The sequence below is a fragment of the Daphnia magna genome, linkage group LG6, assembly GCF_020631705.1.
Source record: "Daphnia magna isolate NIES linkage group LG6, ASM2063170v1.1, whole genome shotgun sequence".
Lineage (NCBI taxonomy): Eukaryota > Metazoa > Arthropoda > Branchiopoda > Diplostraca > Daphniidae > Daphnia > Daphnia magna.
In genome coordinates this window covers 7,435,379-7,453,511 of record NC_059187.1, presented here as the reverse complement: position 1 = coordinate 7,453,511, position 18,133 = coordinate 7,435,379, and the positions used below count along the sequence as shown (strand labels likewise).

General features: G+C 42.1%; 2 protein-coding genes and 1 pseudogene across 2 annotated transcripts; 1 reads left to right on the top strand and 2 right to left on the bottom strand.

The window, feature by feature from the left end:
• Positions 1–7,490: 7,490 nt before the first annotated feature.
• LOC123473942 lies at positions 7,491–11,440 on the top strand. The gene is made up of 6 exons (XM_045175588.1): positions 7,491–7,577; positions 7,639–8,074; positions 8,619–9,392; positions 9,470–9,967; positions 10,517–11,230; positions 11,403–11,440. The coding sequence occupies exons 1-6, from the start codon at positions 7,491–7,493 to the stop codon at positions 11,438–11,440; spliced, it is 2,547 nt and encodes an 848-aa protein (XP_045031523.1).
• A 754-nt stretch (positions 11,441–12,194) lies between these two features.
• LOC116933817 lies at positions 12,195–12,901 on the bottom strand. The gene is made up of 3 exons (XM_032941509.2): positions 12,815–12,901; positions 12,521–12,739; positions 12,195–12,311 (listed from the first exon to the last, which is right to left on the bottom strand). The coding sequence occupies exons 1-3, from the start codon at positions 12,899–12,901 to the stop codon at positions 12,195–12,197; spliced, it is 423 nt and encodes a 140-aa protein (XP_032797400.2).
• Positions 12,902–14,007: 1,106 nt separating this feature from the next.
• LOC116933815 lies at positions 14,008–18,133 on the bottom strand (annotated as a pseudogene).

Sequence of the window (18,133 nt, the reverse complement as noted above, 5' to 3'; positions counted from 1 at the left end):
TTACTCATATTTATTAAATCAAGCGTAGTAAAGCGATATTCAAAAAAAAAAAAAATAATAATAAAAAAAAAAGTCCCCATATATTTCTGCATTTTTCCATTCAAACTACACATCCACGACACCTAGCGGTCGATTCAACCTCTTTATGTACACTATTTCCCTTTCACTTTCTGTCATTTTTCCACACTCCTCCGAGATATTGTATATCAAAACAAAACAAAAACACAACAAACAAAACAAAAACACAACACACTAAAAACAAACAAAACAAGACAAAAATAAAACTTAACAAAACAAAAAAATTAACAAAACAAGAAAAGAAAAAAAAAAAAAAAAAAATCACTTTAAATTTTCTGAAAATGTAAATTACCTTCCATCCCTACATTGTATCCTTCCTTCTAACTTATTTTTTTTATATACCTCCCATCAAATCCGTCTTCCTAGAAATTTCTTATGACGGATAGTATTTCATCGAACATATACAATCATGTAGTCGGCAACATCAAACTTATTCAAGTTTATCTTCAGAAAATGTTGCTGTACTTCATGCTAACAACAATATTATGCATCACTGCATTGGCATTCGAGACTATAATCTGCAACTGCGATAATCCATCAGCAAAAGAACATTTACGAACAAATGACGAGAATTGCCCGTCATTACTGAAACCGACGCAAAAAGAAGTCGAATACATGTTATGGACAAACAGAAGAGCTGGAATTAAATTCCAAGCATCAATCTGCGGAAGATGGATGAAAATCAATCACATCACAACGGATTTCTTCGGTCAACAAATTATAGTTCCAGAAACAGTTGCTTTAGAAACATCATTAACTGAATGCACAATTATGGCTAAGACAAAACGATGCAACGACATTCAAATGAATTTAACTGACGATAAATGGACCCACACACCAGATCCACCCACAATTGGAAGCTGGTTCTCAACCGTCTCCCCTTATGTAATTAATTGCATGATGGAAGAAACTAGACTCATTCGACAAGGAGCCGATGACATCATCGAAACACCTCTCGGAAAAGCAAATGTTTCAGACGGAGTTCACACCCACAATCATCTCACGATCATTTGGGATATTACAGTAGCCACCGCGTTCGACAACACTCCAAGACTCGTCAGCAGCGGAGAAGGCGCTCTCATCAAAACATCGACTCCAGGAACTTTTCGCCTCGAAGACGAAAAACAGCAATTGGCATTCCATATTAAACCAGAAGGCAGATGCCTCACAACTGCCTGTCGCCACAAAAACGAATCTTTCACAGTTATAGGAGACGAGCACTTGTTCATCTCAATCCCCCACCTCGACGACGACAGCGAAGAATCCGACTACGAACTTCCTCAACGAGAAACGACAACTCTATCAAACACCAGCAAAAATAACACAGTAACTGCCCTGGAACAAATACTCAACACTCAAGTCGGTTTGGCCGCACACGTACAGTTTGTACGCGACAAACTGACTGAACAAGAAAATGATATTCTAAGAATCGTGAGGAACACTCAATGCGAATTGGTACGGACTAAAAGAGCTCTTGCAACTTCAGCTGCTCAATACGACGGATGGCTAGCAGCCAGCATCTTACAGCTTCCCGAATGCATGAATCTTCAAGCACAAGGAGAAACTGTATTGTTGAAGCAATGCAGAGCCATTAGAATAACATTCACTACCGAAACGACAAGCTGTGGACCTCAACCTCGATTCAAAAACTTCACCATCGCAACAAACGGCTGGGAACTTGCCCCATACAGTCCATGCTACTGGAGAGACCATTACGTAAACTTTAATGGAAGACATCATGTCTATCGTAACAACACTTGGAAGAAAGCCGAAGCAACCCTTTTACAACCAGAACGGGATCTGCCTACTTCCTTCCGCTACGACGACGATAATACACACGACTATGAACCACAGGCTAATCCTGCCTACGATGGTATAACAACAAGCCACATGAACATCATAGCAGATCTCGCTGCAGCAATGGCCGAACAAAGCATGAAAACAGGCATCAATTCATCAACAGCAATGAGAAATATCATTGTTACAGCAGAAGAAAAAACAGGAATAACCAGCTATATGAGCTGGTGGGAAACATTCAAGATTATCATGTTCTTCATTGGACTAGCAATCATCAGCACCATCGCCTTCAAAATCCTCCGTTGGTTTGGCGTATTCAAGATGATATGGAGCTGTTGCTGCACACTTAAAAATCTCAACAAAACCACCCATAAAAGAAACCGACGTCGAGAAGTGATGGACATTTCAGAACCAATCGACATGAAACAATATCTACCTCCTCTACTGCAAACTCAAGTTTGACTAGACCGATTACGGGACGTAATCTTACGGGCCCGGGAGTCATGTAACAGAATTCCCATTCTGCAAGCATGGCTTCTTCACTTTATCTCCCCCGCATCCCTCGTCACACAGCCTCCACTTGAACCTACCATAAGACTGCAAGCAGCAACAGAATAGACCTTTTTCCCATCGACTCCCCAAAAGACACCTGCATCGCCCGAAGCTCTTACATCAGCCGACTAACACGGAAGCACCCTCGTCTAGCCACAAAACTTCCGAAACATCTTCCTACCTGTTCCCACGTCTAGAATATTCATACACCTGCACCGCACGCGCCAAGACATTCCACCTTTTTTTAGATTAAGATCCCAATGCATAAATAACCGTAGGTTTAGAAATATTTTTACTAATTATTCACTTAAATCCTAGTTAAGTGACCTGTCCGAACTGTCACCACAGTTCGGGGGTGGCTTTAACACAGGACTATTAAATACTAATTTATACTTCAAATTCACGCTTTCTACCGTAAATCTTACAACTTTAAACTATAATTCTTCTCACCCCTCCGTGACTCATCCGAGCGGATGGGTACCCCTTAACCTCCCTAAAATTCGACTTAAGTGAGTTGACAGAACTGTCAACTCCAGTCGGGGGTGGCTTTTGCACGGAGCCTTCTTTCCCTATGGTTTTCTTTATTCGGGTCACGGCCGCATCTTTTCCATATAAAAGACCGTGACTTTTCCTCTCATAGTCAGTCGTTTTCCAGTTCTTCTTCGTTACTCTTCAGCTCATTCTTAATCTATTCTCTAGTGACTTAACAGTATCGGTAAAGCTCAGTTAAGTTGACTTGTGAAGTGAATATTTTCCGCTCACGCTACCCAACTGTTCCAACTGGTATGTCACACCTCTATTTATTTATGTCTGTAGCTTAGACTTAGTAACCAATACATTTGCATTGTGGATCAGCCGTCTCCTTTTTATTTATTTTAACCGCTTTTAATTTAATTATTCCGTAAAGGGAAGAATGGTTAAATACATGATCCCTTTACACATGGATGCTGCATCAGAGAAGTCTTGAGGAAATCGTACAAGTGAAATTAGAAATGGAGAATTTTTTCAATGGACTAAGTTTAAAACAAAAAAAAGTTACTTTCAGAAGATATAACTGAAGAATGCAACTATCGAGAAACCTTTTTACAAAGGAAAACTGGACATTTTACGAAGGGAGTATTCCAGAATTGATGCTCTCTTTGAAGACGCATCCTCTTGATTTTGTGGCATCATACCTTTACCGGGGACTGAAACACGTCAAACAATAGACAGGAGCAAGCTTATTGAAGACTCGTCGGATTCGGATACCACTTTAGAAGATGACCGTGACACTGATTTTGATATTCAGTTTGAAGGAATTGATCTAGCGGAATCAAGTACGTCCAAAGATTGCAACGAAAACTGACAATGTTTTTAATGCATTTGTGGAATAGTTTTGCTCAAATGATACCTAGTTTAAACTACGTGTTTCTTCGCGAAAATAAAAAGAAATTCAGCTTTGCTCCTACTATACAATTGTATGCGTGGTTTACTCACTATTAATTGGGTTCAAGCAAACAAATCAAGTTTGTCAGTCATAAACTTTCTGTCTAATGAGATGTTCTTTATACTATATATACGATAATTGAAACCAGAGAAAAAAATATTAGAGATGAAAATTAATTACCAAATTCACTAGATTTCATGACAATCGATAGCACTAGATAAGAGCTGTATCTACTTCTGTGTAATTCTTATCAAAATTTTAAAACGGGAAAAATTTCAAAGATAAAATGCTGTTTTTTTTTTCAATTTTTCGATCTTCAACCATTATAAACCCAACCGATAAAACACAAAAAAAGCATGAAACTTTCAAACTTTTTCATTTTTGAGAAAATTCTCGTAATTTTCACAGAAATGGATAGCCCTTGATAAGGGCTATCGATTGATGGGGTATCTGGGATATCCCCGCTGGCATTACGACAAGTCCCTTTTCCCCCTGCTAGATGTCACTACTTGTGACACCCCTCGATCGGGCACTCTGGTTCTACGGAACGCCAAATTACCCCCTAAAATTTCAGCACCTCGGCTAGGGCCATTTATTTTATTTCGCAGAAAATAATCACCATCCTACAACGCCATCTAGCGGCCACGATTCGCACCTTTATGAAATCCCCACTGGAGGAGGAACTGAATCCCTATCGATCTCTACAGCCATTTCCAACAATTAATATCGATTTTATAGTGCCAATGGTGATTATTTTTTGCAGAAAAAATAAATGGCCCTAGCCGAGGTGTTGAAATTTTAGGGGGTAATTTGGCGTCCCGTATGGTTCGGACTGTCAAACTGGGAACATTCCCCCCCTTTTTGCTGAGATATTTTGTAATACGGGTGCCGTACTAGGCTCCGTCGTGTAAAAAGGTATTATGATTGATTAAGAAGTACATTTCATTGTCCTGTAGATTGTTTGCATTGCGTCTCGATTGTGTGAAAGTATTGGTTGTGTGTCTAGAAAGACAAACCCCCGCTAGGGGAATCACTAGCGTCTGAATAAAATAGGCTTGTGGGCATTTATCCCGCAACAGTATTCCAGTTTCTTCGACAACTGTGGAGGCAGTCGGTGCTGTTGTCTGGCAAACAACAAAGTTTGTTGATTTGTTTGTTGGTGTGTGTTTTGCTGACGTCGTTGCATTTAATGAATGATTTCCTTTTGAATAATTCTCTAACATCTCAGTGGCAGATTCCTTATCAATGCTATTGGCACCAACAGCTATATGAAAGTAATTATTTAGTAAAATAATTATAAAAGGCTACTTAATTGATAACAATAGAAATCTAAAATTTAAGTTAATATTGAACCTACCCTGTTCATTAACAACAGAATCGATAACACCGCCTGTGCCACGATACTGAATGTCAAACAAATTTGCCGGAACAGTTTTAGCATTGTGTAGGCCTGACAAAGGGTAAACATTAATGAACAGAGCATTCCACATAACAACAGACATTACTACACTCAAGTCTTGAAGTCACCATCATCCAATATTGGTTGAAATCCTTCAGTGGTTTAAAAGTATTGCACATTTACTGAGTTTTCTTGCCAAATTGCTTGAATCCACATGTTCCAACTTCCTTGTTCGGGAAGTAAGTGAACAGTAGAATTTCTGCATCAACATTCCTAGAAATTTGTGTTGCCTACGTTTACGGTCTGGCAGCAGTTCATTCGCGTGTTCACTAGCCTAATTCCTGCTGTTTCCCACTTGCCCTCTATTGCTGATGTTGTTGCCAACGAACAAGAGAATGAATCAGTTTGTGATAACATGACAAACGAAGAAGGTATTAGTCTTTCACTCCAACTCGTTCTCTAGATAAAACAAGAATTCTACTTTTCAACATAGTTCAATCATCAATTTATACCAATGGATGCCATGCAGAGGCTGTGATCCCTGATGCTTCACGCTATTCTCCTTTAGCTACTGATGTTGCAGCTGACAAAGAGAATGAATCAGTTTGCAATAACGTGACAAGCGAAACAGGTGCTGTTGTTGAAATAAAATTAATTTCGTTTAAAATTATTATTGTTCTTTAATTAGTTGAAACATCAACAAGCAAAGCTGGATGCTGCGGAGTAACTTTGCGAACGAGTAAGGCGCCTCGATCTGCAACGAATACTAAGTCAAACTGCAAAGGTTGCAATAAATACCTATCCATTGCTTCTCGCAAGAGGAACGTGTTCAGGAAGGTTTTGCCAGATTCCTGCATCAATTGTTCAAAGAATTGCGCAAGGGTAGCAAAATTGCAGGAAAAAATAAAGGAAAAGGAAAAAACCATTAGACGATTAAGACAACAAAATGCACGTCTAGTTTCATATTTCAACGAAATTAAAATTTAATGATTCGTGGTTCTGTTACATATATTTTTTAATCTTTTTTTTATCAGCATATGGCCGGAAAGATCGAACAATTTAAGGTGGAACTAACCCACATAACACAAGGCAGTCCGTCGGATGTCCGACAGATGTCGGGGTCGGATGTTGAGTACATCTTTTTGATATCCTCCGGACAGCCCGATATCCGATTTGGATGTCCTACGGATGTATTTTTTTTTGGTTTTGACCGCCCTCAACAGCGCCGTCAGACATTCTAAGGATATCCGAACGGGCTTTCATTTGGCTATAAATATGACATGTATTGGACATCTATTCATGAAAAAACATTAGGCTATACCAGGATTCGAACTCGGGTCTCCCGCATCACAGTTGAATCTTATTCCACTGTGCCAATCTACAGATATTTTATGTATCATTTTCGAACAATACAATCGAATTGTTGTAAAACACTTGAGCTTTTTCGATAACAAATCACATACAGGATTTTTAAGAAGAATTCTAATTTCCGACAAGAGCCACCAGGGAGTAGTTGCCACTGGCCTCTCCCTGGAAAACAAGTCGAAAGACATGGCTCGCCTGGTATCCTGCCGTACGCCCCTCTCCTTCCGAGACTGGAGATATCTTCACAGGGCCCGGCTCGACATCCTTCCTCTTCGGGGGCACTCGTGGTTTTGCTCACAGGAGCAAGATACGAGTTGCCGCCGATGCGGAAAGGAAAACGAGACCGGGTTTCATGTGCTTAACCACTGTGAAGAAGGTCTCCAGCTCGCCACCAAGAGGCACAACACCATCCAAGATCTCTTGGAGTCGCTGCTAGTCAAGCAGGGACACGACGAAAGAACTTGACTGAGAAGTCACTGGAAAAACAAATATGTCACTTGAAACCACAGGTTAGTGTTTTAATGAATGATTCTATTGATTAATTTACACTAACATAATTTTTTTTTAAATAACGTTTACAGGAGCAAGAAGTTATTATAACATTCATTGCAAGGGACGGACACAGCTAACGTTGGAGAGTGGGAAGGCTTACTCTATGCGATATGGTCCTGGCTTTTTACTCCAGTGTTTACTCTTGAAGATGAAAAGCACCTCGTCATATAAACATTTAAGGAATAGAAGCATACTTCCTCTTCCACATCCGGATACAATCCGTAAATTGCTTAGTTCAACTCCATGCAAGTTTAGTTGTAACGAAATCGCACTAGATTCGAGCGGCTGTCCGTCAATAGCCTAATTTCCCTCTTTGAAGACATGCTTGAAGAAAATATCGATTCATCGTTGTATGACTACCCTTTTCAACAAATTCTTACTGCAAAATTTAATCAAGATCCAGTTGAGGTATTTTCCCGTGATTTCATAACCTCCTAATGTTTCTGAAATGTTTCCGTTTCGAATACAGCGGTTCTTTGGCATTGTACGGGCAATTGACGGCCACCCAACATGCACTCCTTGGCTGCATCTCTTTCGGATACTTTCGCTGTATAATTCGTCTACAATGGACGTAAATGGGGAAAATGTCGATAACGAAGAAAAATACTGTTTGTTAGTGGAATATAAAGATTGCCTCTTGAAAAGATTCAAAAAAGATAATGCAGCTGCCAAAAACTTAAGAGAGTCCCTTAAAGATTCATTGCTGGAGGAACTGAGAATGCTTTTTGTAGAAGATATTGAATATGAACCTGCAGAAATAGGAGTAAATGAGGAGAATTCTAACCCAGAAGTCAACGAAATACTGTCAGACGAAATAGTGGAAAGTATCCATAATGATGCGTACGTAGCAGAAGATGAAGAAGTTAACTTTGTTGAGAAGAATCTGGATACTATGGTTTTTGGAGGTACGAAGAACCAAGGGATGTATGACGTGGTGGGATACGTGCTATACAGTCGCTGCCGGCATATCTTGAAATGCCAAGACTACAAGTCTCTACTTGAAACTGAACAACATTAGATCCCAGAAAATTTCATTGCAGCAGATCATACCACCAGGAGGAATTATGGTGGGCTAAAGTATCCATCGATTGCGATGTTCAAACCTTCAAAGAAGTAGAGACAATAGTCTCAGGCCATTTTCAATCTAACATTCATTACTATGTTAGGGACAGCTATCAAAGTATTTTGTCAAAGGTTTCCAAGTTAAATTTAATTAATATTGGTTGTGAAAAACATCAACATGTTTTACCTCATCTAATCTTCGAATATGTTCCAATTCGTTTTCATTTTGAAAGTAAACGAGTCCGTAACCGTGATCTGTGAAGTGAAGACAAATTTCAGGGGAAAGGCTTTTGGAAAACACGCTAGGCTTGTTTGATACTTCTCATACCTTTCAGTTTCCCGTTCTTTCTTTGATGTTTGTTTGTTTATCTTCATATTAACCACCAGACGTGGTGTGTTTAAATATTCCGGTTGACGATCATTTTTCTCAACTGGCATCGCGTGTCAAACTTGGAGAAAAGCTCAGTGAATCACAACAAGAGAGAATGCTCAGCGTGCTCAAGCGTCGGAATCGATGTTTTCCTACCTCGAACAGGGCAATTGGACATACCAAAGAGGCAATGCATTTCATCAACACGGGAGATGCCAGTCCGATCAGGTGTAACCCTTATCGAGTCTCTGCGTTTGAAAGACGCATCATTGCTGACAAAGTGGAAGAAATGCTGGAGGACGGAATCATAAAGGAGTCGCACAGCCCTTGGAGCTCACCAGTAGTCCTGATTAAGAAAGCTAAAATGGGTGACTATCGGTTTTGCGTTGATTTTCGTCGTTTAAATGCGGTAACCAAACGTGATGTGTATCCTTTGCCAAGAATAGACGATGTTCTAGATCGTCTAGCAGGAGCTAATTTTTTTTCTTGTTTAGATTTAGCCAGCGGGTATTGGCAGGTGCCAGTTGCTCCAGAGGACCAAGAAAAAACGGCGTTCATCACTCCAGATGGACTGTATTCCTTCGTTCGTCTCCCTTTCGGTCTCAATTGTGCCCCAGCAACTTTTCAACGCCTTATGGATAAAGTGTTAGCAGGATTAAAATGGAACATGTGCTTAGTTTACCTCGATGATATTTTAATATTTGGTAAGACGTTTGATGAACATTTAGCTCGTCTTGACATGGTGTTGAAAGCCCTAGAGCGTGCAAACCTTACCCTTAATGTAGATAAATGTATTTTTGGAGCTTCTGTGGTCACTCACCTAGGTCATGTGATTAACGCAGAAGGGATCCATCCGGAGTCTGAAAAGGTTCGGGCACTAACAGAGATGCCAGTCAAAAATTTGAAGTCTTTGCTAGCATTCCTGGGCCTCGCATCATTCTATCGACGCTTTATTCTAGACTTCGCCACAATTGCACAACCCCTACACTCGTTATTGAAGAAGAATGCTGTGTGGAATTGGCTGATAAACAAGAAGCGGCAAAGAAAGAAATCATCAGCAGAATGACGTCAGCACCAGTACTGGCTCACTTTGATGAAGCGTTAAAGGTGACTGTGCAAACGGACGCAAGTCAAATAGGGCTTGGCGCAGTCCTTTCGCAAGATTCAGGCAATGGACAGCGGCCCGTCGCCTTTATTAGTAGGAAATTGACGGATACGGAAACTAGGTATCACGCCAACGAGCTGGAGTGCCTCGCAGTAGTATGGGCTCTGAAGAAGTTGAGATCTTACGTCTACGGTAGACACTTTACAATTAAGACAGATAGTTCGGCGGTAAAGTGGATGATGAGTAAAAAGGAGGTAAAAGGTAAATTTTTAAGGTGGATCATGGAGTTCCAAGAGTTTACCTTTGACATAGAGCATGTCAAAGGTGTAGAAAATAAAGTGGCAGACGCTTTGTAAGGAATCCTGAAGAATCCCACTCGGGAACGAGTGATTCTGGGACAAAGTACGCACTTGTTGCAGTAATAGTTCCTCAAAAACCTGTTGCCACGCACGAACTTGCCCTCCTGCAGCAGCAAGACGGCAAGTTGTGATCAATTTTCACTTCCTTGCAATCCGTAGCACCCAGTAAGATCTCTCAAGGTTTTGCCATCAGGGGAAAAGTTCTGTATAAAATTAATTCAAACAGTGGTAAAAAGTTTTTACTTGTAGTTCCCTCCATTCTCCGAAGACAAGTTCTCGAGGCATGTCACGATACTCCGTCATCCGGGCATCAAGGGGTAGAAAAAACTCGTTTTTTTTTTGTTTAGAATTAAAAGTAGGTTTTGGTGGCCGCGACTGGGAAAGAGTGTCCATAATTTTGTAAATTTATATATCTTTTGTTTAAAACACAAACACTCTGTTGGTCTTCCAGTCGGCAAACTTCAACCTATCGAGCCTCCATCATCTCCTTTCCAGCTAATTGGCGTCGACCATCTTGGACCCTTCAAAGAAACGCCGACTGGCCATCGTCACGTCATAGTTTGCATCGATTACTTAACCAAATGGGTTGAAATGGCGCCTGTTCCGGACACATCAACCAAATTTGTGACAATCTTCTTAGAATCGAACATACTATACCGGCACGGAACTCCACAAAGGATAATTACCGATCAGGGATCATGTTTTACATCTGAACTATTTGATGAATGGATAAGAAAGTGGGGAATTCAGCATATTCAAGCAACAGCCGAACATCCAGAAACAAACGGCCTGGTGGAACGCGTTAACCGGACTTCAACACTTGCGCTTTGTGCCTTCATCAACGCACAGCACAATGACTGGGACAAACACCTGGCGGCAGCAGCTTACGCAATCAACACTGCGCGTCAATCAACTACCGAGATCACACCTTTCGAGCTGGTGAACGGTCGCCAACCAGTCTTGCCCGTCGAACGTCTTTTTCCATGGCCAGCTGAAGAGCAAGAGAGCCACGTTGATTTTCTATCGCGGGTTCATAAATTAAGAGAAGCAGCACGACTGAGAATTTTAAAGAAACAACGAGCCGTGAAGGAACGAGTCGACAAACGCAGGAGAGTTCAGTTCGAACTTCTCCCCGGTGACCTAGTCCTCGTCCGTCGCCGGCCACGTAAGAAAGGCCTAACAAAGAAGTTTCTTTCAAAATTTTCCGGCCCGTTTCAAGTCGTCAAGAAAGTATCGGCTACGACCTTTTTAGTAAAAGACCTGCCCGCTGTAAGAAAAAAAAAATCGTTCCGGCGTTTTCATGCCCACGAATGCCAAATTCGTCGTTTCAATGGTAGAGTTGACGACGAGTGGGATGAAGACGAGCAAGGAATAGAAGACAGGATAGACGAACCAGATGAAGACGAAGAACAACTAAGAGAGATAGCTAATGTTCATGAAAGAGAAAACGAAGAAGAAGAAAGAAGAGAACATGAGAGAGAAAAGGAAGAGAGGACAACAACTACAAGAGCCGGTCGCAAATCAAGACGGCCAGTATGAACGAAGGACTTCACTGACCAGTATTAAACACGATCTTCCTTCTCTATCGTCTCCTTGCATTTTTTTTAAATTATTATTAAGTCGCAGGCCAAGGGAAAGGTATTAGATGAATTTTGTTTTGTTTTTCTTTTTTATTATTTTTTTTTCTCTTTTCTGGTATGAAGCGGGGTTAGTATTTAAGGAAAATGTATATTCATGTTGAATTTATATCGTTTTTGTTTTGTTTTGTTTTGTGATTTCGTTGTTCTTAACACGTGTGTTTAACTGTAATCTTAAGAAGAAACGAGTCAGGAAAGGCCGAATGTTACAATTGTATCTCCCGCCAATATCCCCATCCCTAATTATATGTTGGTCTCTGCCAGATGGCGGGTCAATTAGCCAGACGCCTTTGTCTACCTGTTGTAAGAGGCAGTAGAGGGTAAACCGTCTGAGCGACAGGGCCATAGGAGGGCGCTTTTCTTATTGCTGGCTTCCCCTCGCGGACTATTTTCCATTCCTTTTTCGCGTGTCTCCTTTTTCGCGTAACTGTGCGAATCCCAAGTGCAGGGGCAAAATACAACTATTTCGTTGACTTATTTAATTGCCTCTTTCTAGAGTAAATTCCAGCGTACTCGTTTACGAGCGTAACAAAGGGAATTGTCATCTGTTACGTTGTCAACAGGCAGAATGGAGCAATTCGAGGAAAGTGAAGGAGTTACACCACCATTCTTAATAACTAACAACTTTCTTAAAATTCCCTTGAACTGAATTGCGTTAGGTTTAAGCCACAGCGAAGTCGAATCATGCCGAAGAAATGCTCTAAAGGATCTTGCTGCATATGACGAGTTGCGATGTAATCCAACGGCTCATCGGTTTTCTTCAGCAACTCCGAGGAGAGCATTATAGTCGATTTAATTGTAGCGAGAAATCCAATTACGCAGGTTTTCCTTTTGCTGACAGAGACTAACCGTCCATTAGGGAGTTTCAGTTGCCTTAGAAATTTCGATAGGTCTTCCAAATCCTTCTTCTTCTCTTCTAAATTTGTCTTGTTTAATGGCTCTTTATCGCCCTTTGCGTTGATGTTCCATGAATTTAAAATATCAAATAGCTTGTTGAACCGACGACAGTATTCTTCTCTAGCCTCGCTACCAGCAAACTTTACAAACATTTCAAGAATTTGATCAGTAACAATGCATGACTGACAGTTGCATAAATTCATATTAATTATTACCTTAGGAACCTTCAACTTGACACGCAGATGTCGGAGAGCATCTGCTTCTGACTGACTCAAGACTTGGGCTGCAAGGACAACCTTCATTTTGTGTCGCTGGAAGAAGGCATGATTACGAGTCAATCGATTTCCAAGACGAAATCCAGTTTTGTTTTGGAATTCAAACAATTCCGTTATGTAATTCCCTTTGGCAGGAATCCTGAATCCAGGTAATAAAACTCTTTGCGGCATAGCCAATAAACCTCTTTCTAATTTCAGCATATGACAGGCGTCGAGCATCACGTAAACTGGTTCATTTGTTGACGGATGTTTGAAGTAAGGATTAAATGGCTTAGTCAGGTCATTCTTGGTGGTAGCTCTGCTATTTCGTCGCCTTGTCGTTGCTGTAGTTAATACGTCAGGTAACTTTAAATTAGCACCCAGATGTGTGGTCATTTGTATGTTTGTAGGCAATCCGTCAAACACAAGAGATGTCACTGTAACTCCAAAGTTTGCACATTCCACCAAAATTTCGGTTGTTAATTCGGCGAGACGCTTACTGTCAACCTGGTTTGTGAAGTAGTATGCTACCGGTGTTTTCCATCGCCCATCGAGGCTTACTAGATAATAGACGAGTGCTTCTGTGGCAACGGATCCGTTTTTTTAATCACTTCCGTCAGTCTGTACGTTCGGGAACTCATGAAAACCAAAGTATTTTTTCAACTTGCTGTCCCAGTGAATTCCTTTCTTGATCGCCATTCCATCAAGAGAAAGAGTTGCTTCTGCAAGGTGTCCCTCACTTATTTTATGTTCTATTTCTGCAAGGGCGTTCTTCAGGATTCCTGATGCACAACCAACTTTAGCTAGATGGTTCTTGATACTGGTGAGTGATGGTAGAGTGAATATTGTTCTTAACTTTTCAAATCCTGCTTGAGAGTAAAAGCTTAGGTTTACTGATAGATTTCTTATGAAATCTGTGTACCGTCGACCATTTGCTGGTTTACTATGATTAAACTTTTCGTTTTCAAACAGCTTGCCCGCGACAGATAACATATTGCGGACTTTGGCGAGCTCTTCTTTCAATTTTCTCAGTTCAACGTAAAGTTCTTTTATCTCCATGGTCTTCATAGTAATTGCATTGAGGGAATCTGTTAGTTTCACGCTTTGCATTATTTCAGTTTCCACCACCATTTCTGGAACATTCGGTACGTGTATTACAGTAGCCATAGGAACCGGGACGCAAATTTCATTTTCTTTTCTTAATATCTCGTATTTCTTCTGCTTGAATCGATTGGCGGAAGCATTTTTTTCTTTTCTTATTTAATTAATTTTTCTAGGATCTTCAATTTCTCTTCCTCCAGCATCCGATGTGCTTGTTGATGAGCTGTTGTTCGACAAGATAATTAAAACACACACCACTAGGTGGCTCTCGTACACATATACGTCCTTGTGTGTGACGTCTGTGCATCGTCTCTATAGCACAGTATCGTTGGTTGTGCATCGTCTCTATAGCAACGTTCTAACGTCGTAGTCATAGAAGCAATGGTCGAAATATAGTCTCCCTCAGAGATTAACTTCGTTATCAAGTGAACTTAATTAGTGTTCTTTCTTTCGTGTGTAAAACAAAAGGTAATTATTAAGTGTCGCATTGCACATTCATGTATTGCTTATTTGTGTAACGCATCTATGCGTATTCAAGAAAGACCCTACTGATGAAGGCAGAGAGAAGCCCACGTACTGTTCGTGATGGCTAGTTCTTAATAAAGAAATTATCTAATGAAACGCCCTTGTTATTTCTTACTCAACAGGTTATGGGCCCAGCGACCTAGGAACCAGAATATCACAAGATGGCAAGTTCAACAGAGGAGAAGAGCATGAAAGCTGTCCAGTTCAACGGCAGCAACTTTGCTGTTTGGAAGTTCAGCATCTTCCTTAAACTGAAACTCAGAGGTTTAGCCCCAATCGTGGAAGGCTTGAAACCTAAACCAATTCATGCTGAACCAGAAGATATCGACAGATGGGTGAGAGACGACACCCATGCCATGAGATATATATTTGAGACCTGCAACGAGGAACAGCAGCAGAATCTCCTCACCTGTGAAACCTCCCATGACATGAGGCTGTCAATCACGAGTCAACATCAGCAGGGCACAGCAGAGAGGAGACAATCCCTAAATCAGTCCTTCTTAAACTACAAATTCAAATCCGATTACTCCGTTCGAGCCCACGTTGAGTCATTCAAACTGCTAGCCAAGAACTACAGCGATGCCGGGGGCATCATTGACGACGCCCAGATCTGCAACAAGGTGCTAACGTCATTACCTCCGAGCTACGATCACTTCCGAACATCATGGGAGTGCATGACCGAAGCCGACAAGACACTGATCGCCCTCATGACCAAGCTATGCAGCCAAGAGGAGAGACTTAATCTCCGAACCGGTGGACAGAAAAGCTCCGACGACAAGGCCTTTTTCGGCGAAATTCCCGCTCATCAATCGACGTTCACTCACGCCCCCTCGCAGAACCGTGGCCGTGGAAACCCTCGACGATTCCAAGGAGGAAGAAACCGATCAAGAGGCAGCATCCCACCAATCGAAGGCCGCAACTCTAGATTCGCAGATTCAAACGGAGTGTCACGGAAGAGAGGACGATGCAACAATTGCGGTCGCCCGGGTCACTGGGCAGACGACTGCTGGGATGATCCGTACGACGAACCATACAACCCCAGCTGGAAACCAAAGGAGGCATCGTCAGCCAACGTCAATCTCTCATGGCGAAAGGAGAAACCGGCGAAAGAAGACATGGCTAAGGTCGCAAGTCATCACATTACCTCCACCACCGAATTTCTCCTCGACTCTGGAGCTGCACGAAACATGTGCCACCAAAGACACCTGTTCAACTCGTTCCAAGAGATTCTTCCAGGAACCAGGTGGATCAATGGAATCGGTCAGGATCGAGTGGAGGTACTCGGCATCGACAACGTATCCATCACCCCCATCATCAATGGCGACACGAGACCTTTCACTCTCCGCGACGTTCTATACGCACCACGGATAGGCGTCAACCTCGTCTCAGTCGCAGCGCTTACCAACGACGAGTCACACGTCCATTTTTACGAGTCAGAGGCATTCATCACTCGCCGAGGTATTCTCATCATGACGGCGAAACGAGTTCAAGAAGCACTCTATCAACTGAATTTCGCACTCTCAACCGACGTCGCCATGCTGGTCCGCTCATCATTCCAAATTTCTCTTCGCGATTGGCACTAACGCTTCGCCCACCAACATTCCAAGCTGATCGTCAGAGATGGCTGACAGCAAAGCAGTCACCGGACTTAATCTTCCTTAACGCGACAGGGAACCGCTCGAGAAAAGTCACGATTGTATTGCTGCCAAGATGACCAGGAAAGTGTTTCCCCATAGCACTTCCCAACAATCGCGTATCGGAGCCCTGGTCGTCAGCGACGTATGCGGCTCAATGCAGATAGACAGCATCGGTGGAGCCAGATACTACGTCTGCTGCCGCGACGTGTTCAGCAACTATCGAAGCATCTACTTCGCTAAGCACAAATCTGAGGTGTCGGATTGCTGCAGAGCCTTCATCACCTCCGTTCACGCTCAGACAGGCAACCTGGTCACCATATTTCGAACTGACGGAGGAACAGAGTATCTCAAACTTGATCCATGGCTTAAACGAAAGGGAATCATGCATCAAACAACTTGCCGATACACCCCACAGCAGACCGCTACTCGCCCTAACCGCAAAGCTCGATCTGTTTCTCCACACACTCGACGTAAAAACTGCTTTCCTGTACGGCGACTTGAAAGAATATCTACTAGTGGAGCAGCCAGAAGGATTCGTTCAGCCCGGAACAAAGGAACTTGTCTGTCACCTGCTGAGACCACTCTACGGCCTGTTGCAGTCGCCTCGGAATTGGAACGATAAGTTCAACTATTTTCTTGAAAAATTTGGCCTGACTCGCTCGACGGCCGACCCCTGTCTTTACTATAACAGAGGAGAGAATTTCGACGACTACACCATCCTAGGCATCTGGGTGGACGACGGAATCCTAGCCACCAAGACAAAGGAAAAGGCTGCTGAAATCATCAAGTACCTAGAGTCGCACTTTAAAATGACATCTGGAGACGCCGACACCTTCGTCGGACTAGAAATCACGAGAGATCGAGAAAAGAAGGAACTCTGCGTCCACCAGAACAGCTACATTCAAACAGTTCTCAAGAGATTCAGAATGACTGGCTGTATTCCTTCGACAATTCCCACCGATCCTAACTCACGTCTCACCAGAGCCGATTGTCCGAAGAACACCGGTCGGCCTCCAATGGATTCGACATATTACCGATGCGCAGTCGGTGCCCTCCTGTACATCGGTCGGATGACTCGGCCCGATATTCTCTTTTCAGTAAACGCGGCCTCCCGTTTTTGTGAAGACCCAGGAAAACCCGCTTGGTCAGCAGTCAAGCGCCTCCTTTCCTACTTGTCTGGTAGGACAAGTTCCTGTTGTCTTTCTTTCGGTTGTAAAACAAAAGGTAATTATTAAGTGTCGCATTGCACATTCATGTATTGCTTATTTGTGTAACGCATCTATGCGTATTCAAGAAAGGCCCTACTGATGAAGGCAGAGAGAAGCCCACGTACTGTTCGTGATGGCTAGTTCTTAATAAAGAAATTATCTAATGAAACGCCCTTGTTATTTCTTATTCAACATGAGCAGCGTTCTCTTCTCGAAGTCTTTTCAAGTCATTCGTCTTGTGCTTTTCCCCTTCACTCTGGATCTTAATTTGTTGCCGAAGAAAAGCGTTCTCTTCACTTAGTTCATTTAAGTATTCCATCTTTTTCTTATCATGTTCCTCGGAGATCTCAATTTCTTCCCGAAGAGCAGCGTTCTCTTCTCTTAGTTCATTTAAGTCTTCAATCTTTTTCTTATCATGTTCCTCCAAGATCTTAATTTCTTCCCGAAGAGCAGCGTTCTCTTCTCTTAGTTCATTTAAGTCTTCCATCTTTTTCTTATCATGTTCCTCCAAGATCTTAATTATTTCCCGAAGAGCACCAGCGTTCTCTTCTCTTAGCTCTTGAATATTAAATTCGTCTATGGTCGCCCCCAAGCAACTTTGCTCCTCAAAAAGGGTCAGATAATTCTCATTAATGTTCTGAGTGGTGGGCGAAGACGAGAAGCTGGCCAGACGAGTTCTCTTAGTTGGTGAATCGTTATTCACTTCTACAGGAGTTACTTCAAACAGGAGAAGTTTTGAACTGCTATTCGCTAAACTGGAATCTATTGCGAACCCAAAAAATTCTATTGAATTTGCAGTTCTTACTCAT

Coding starts and splice junctions, on each gene's coding strand:
- LOC116933817 (XM_032941509.2), bottom strand. CDS start 12,901: ATGAAGGTTGTCCTTGCAGCCCAAGTCTTGAGTCAGTCAGAAGCAGAT. Junction 12,740..12,814: donor TCAAGTTGAAGGTTCCTAAG/GTAATAATTAAT, acceptor ATGTTTGTAAAG/TTTGCTGGTAGCGAGGCTAG. Junction 12,312..12,520: donor TCAGCAAAAGGAAAACCTGC/GTAATTGGATTT, acceptor TTAGTTATTAAG/AATGGTGGTGTAACTCCTTC.
- LOC123473942 (XM_045175588.1), top strand. CDS start 7,491: ATGCTTGAAGAAAATATCGATTCATCGTTGTATGACTACCCTTTTCAA. Junction 7,578..7,638: donor TTAATCAAGATCCAGTTGAG/GTATTTTCCCGT, acceptor TTTCGAATACAG/CGGTTCTTTGGCATTGTACG. Junction 9,393..9,469: donor TACCCTTAATGTAGATAAAT/GTATTTTTGGAG, acceptor GAGTCTGAAAAG/GTTCGGGCACTAACAGAGAT.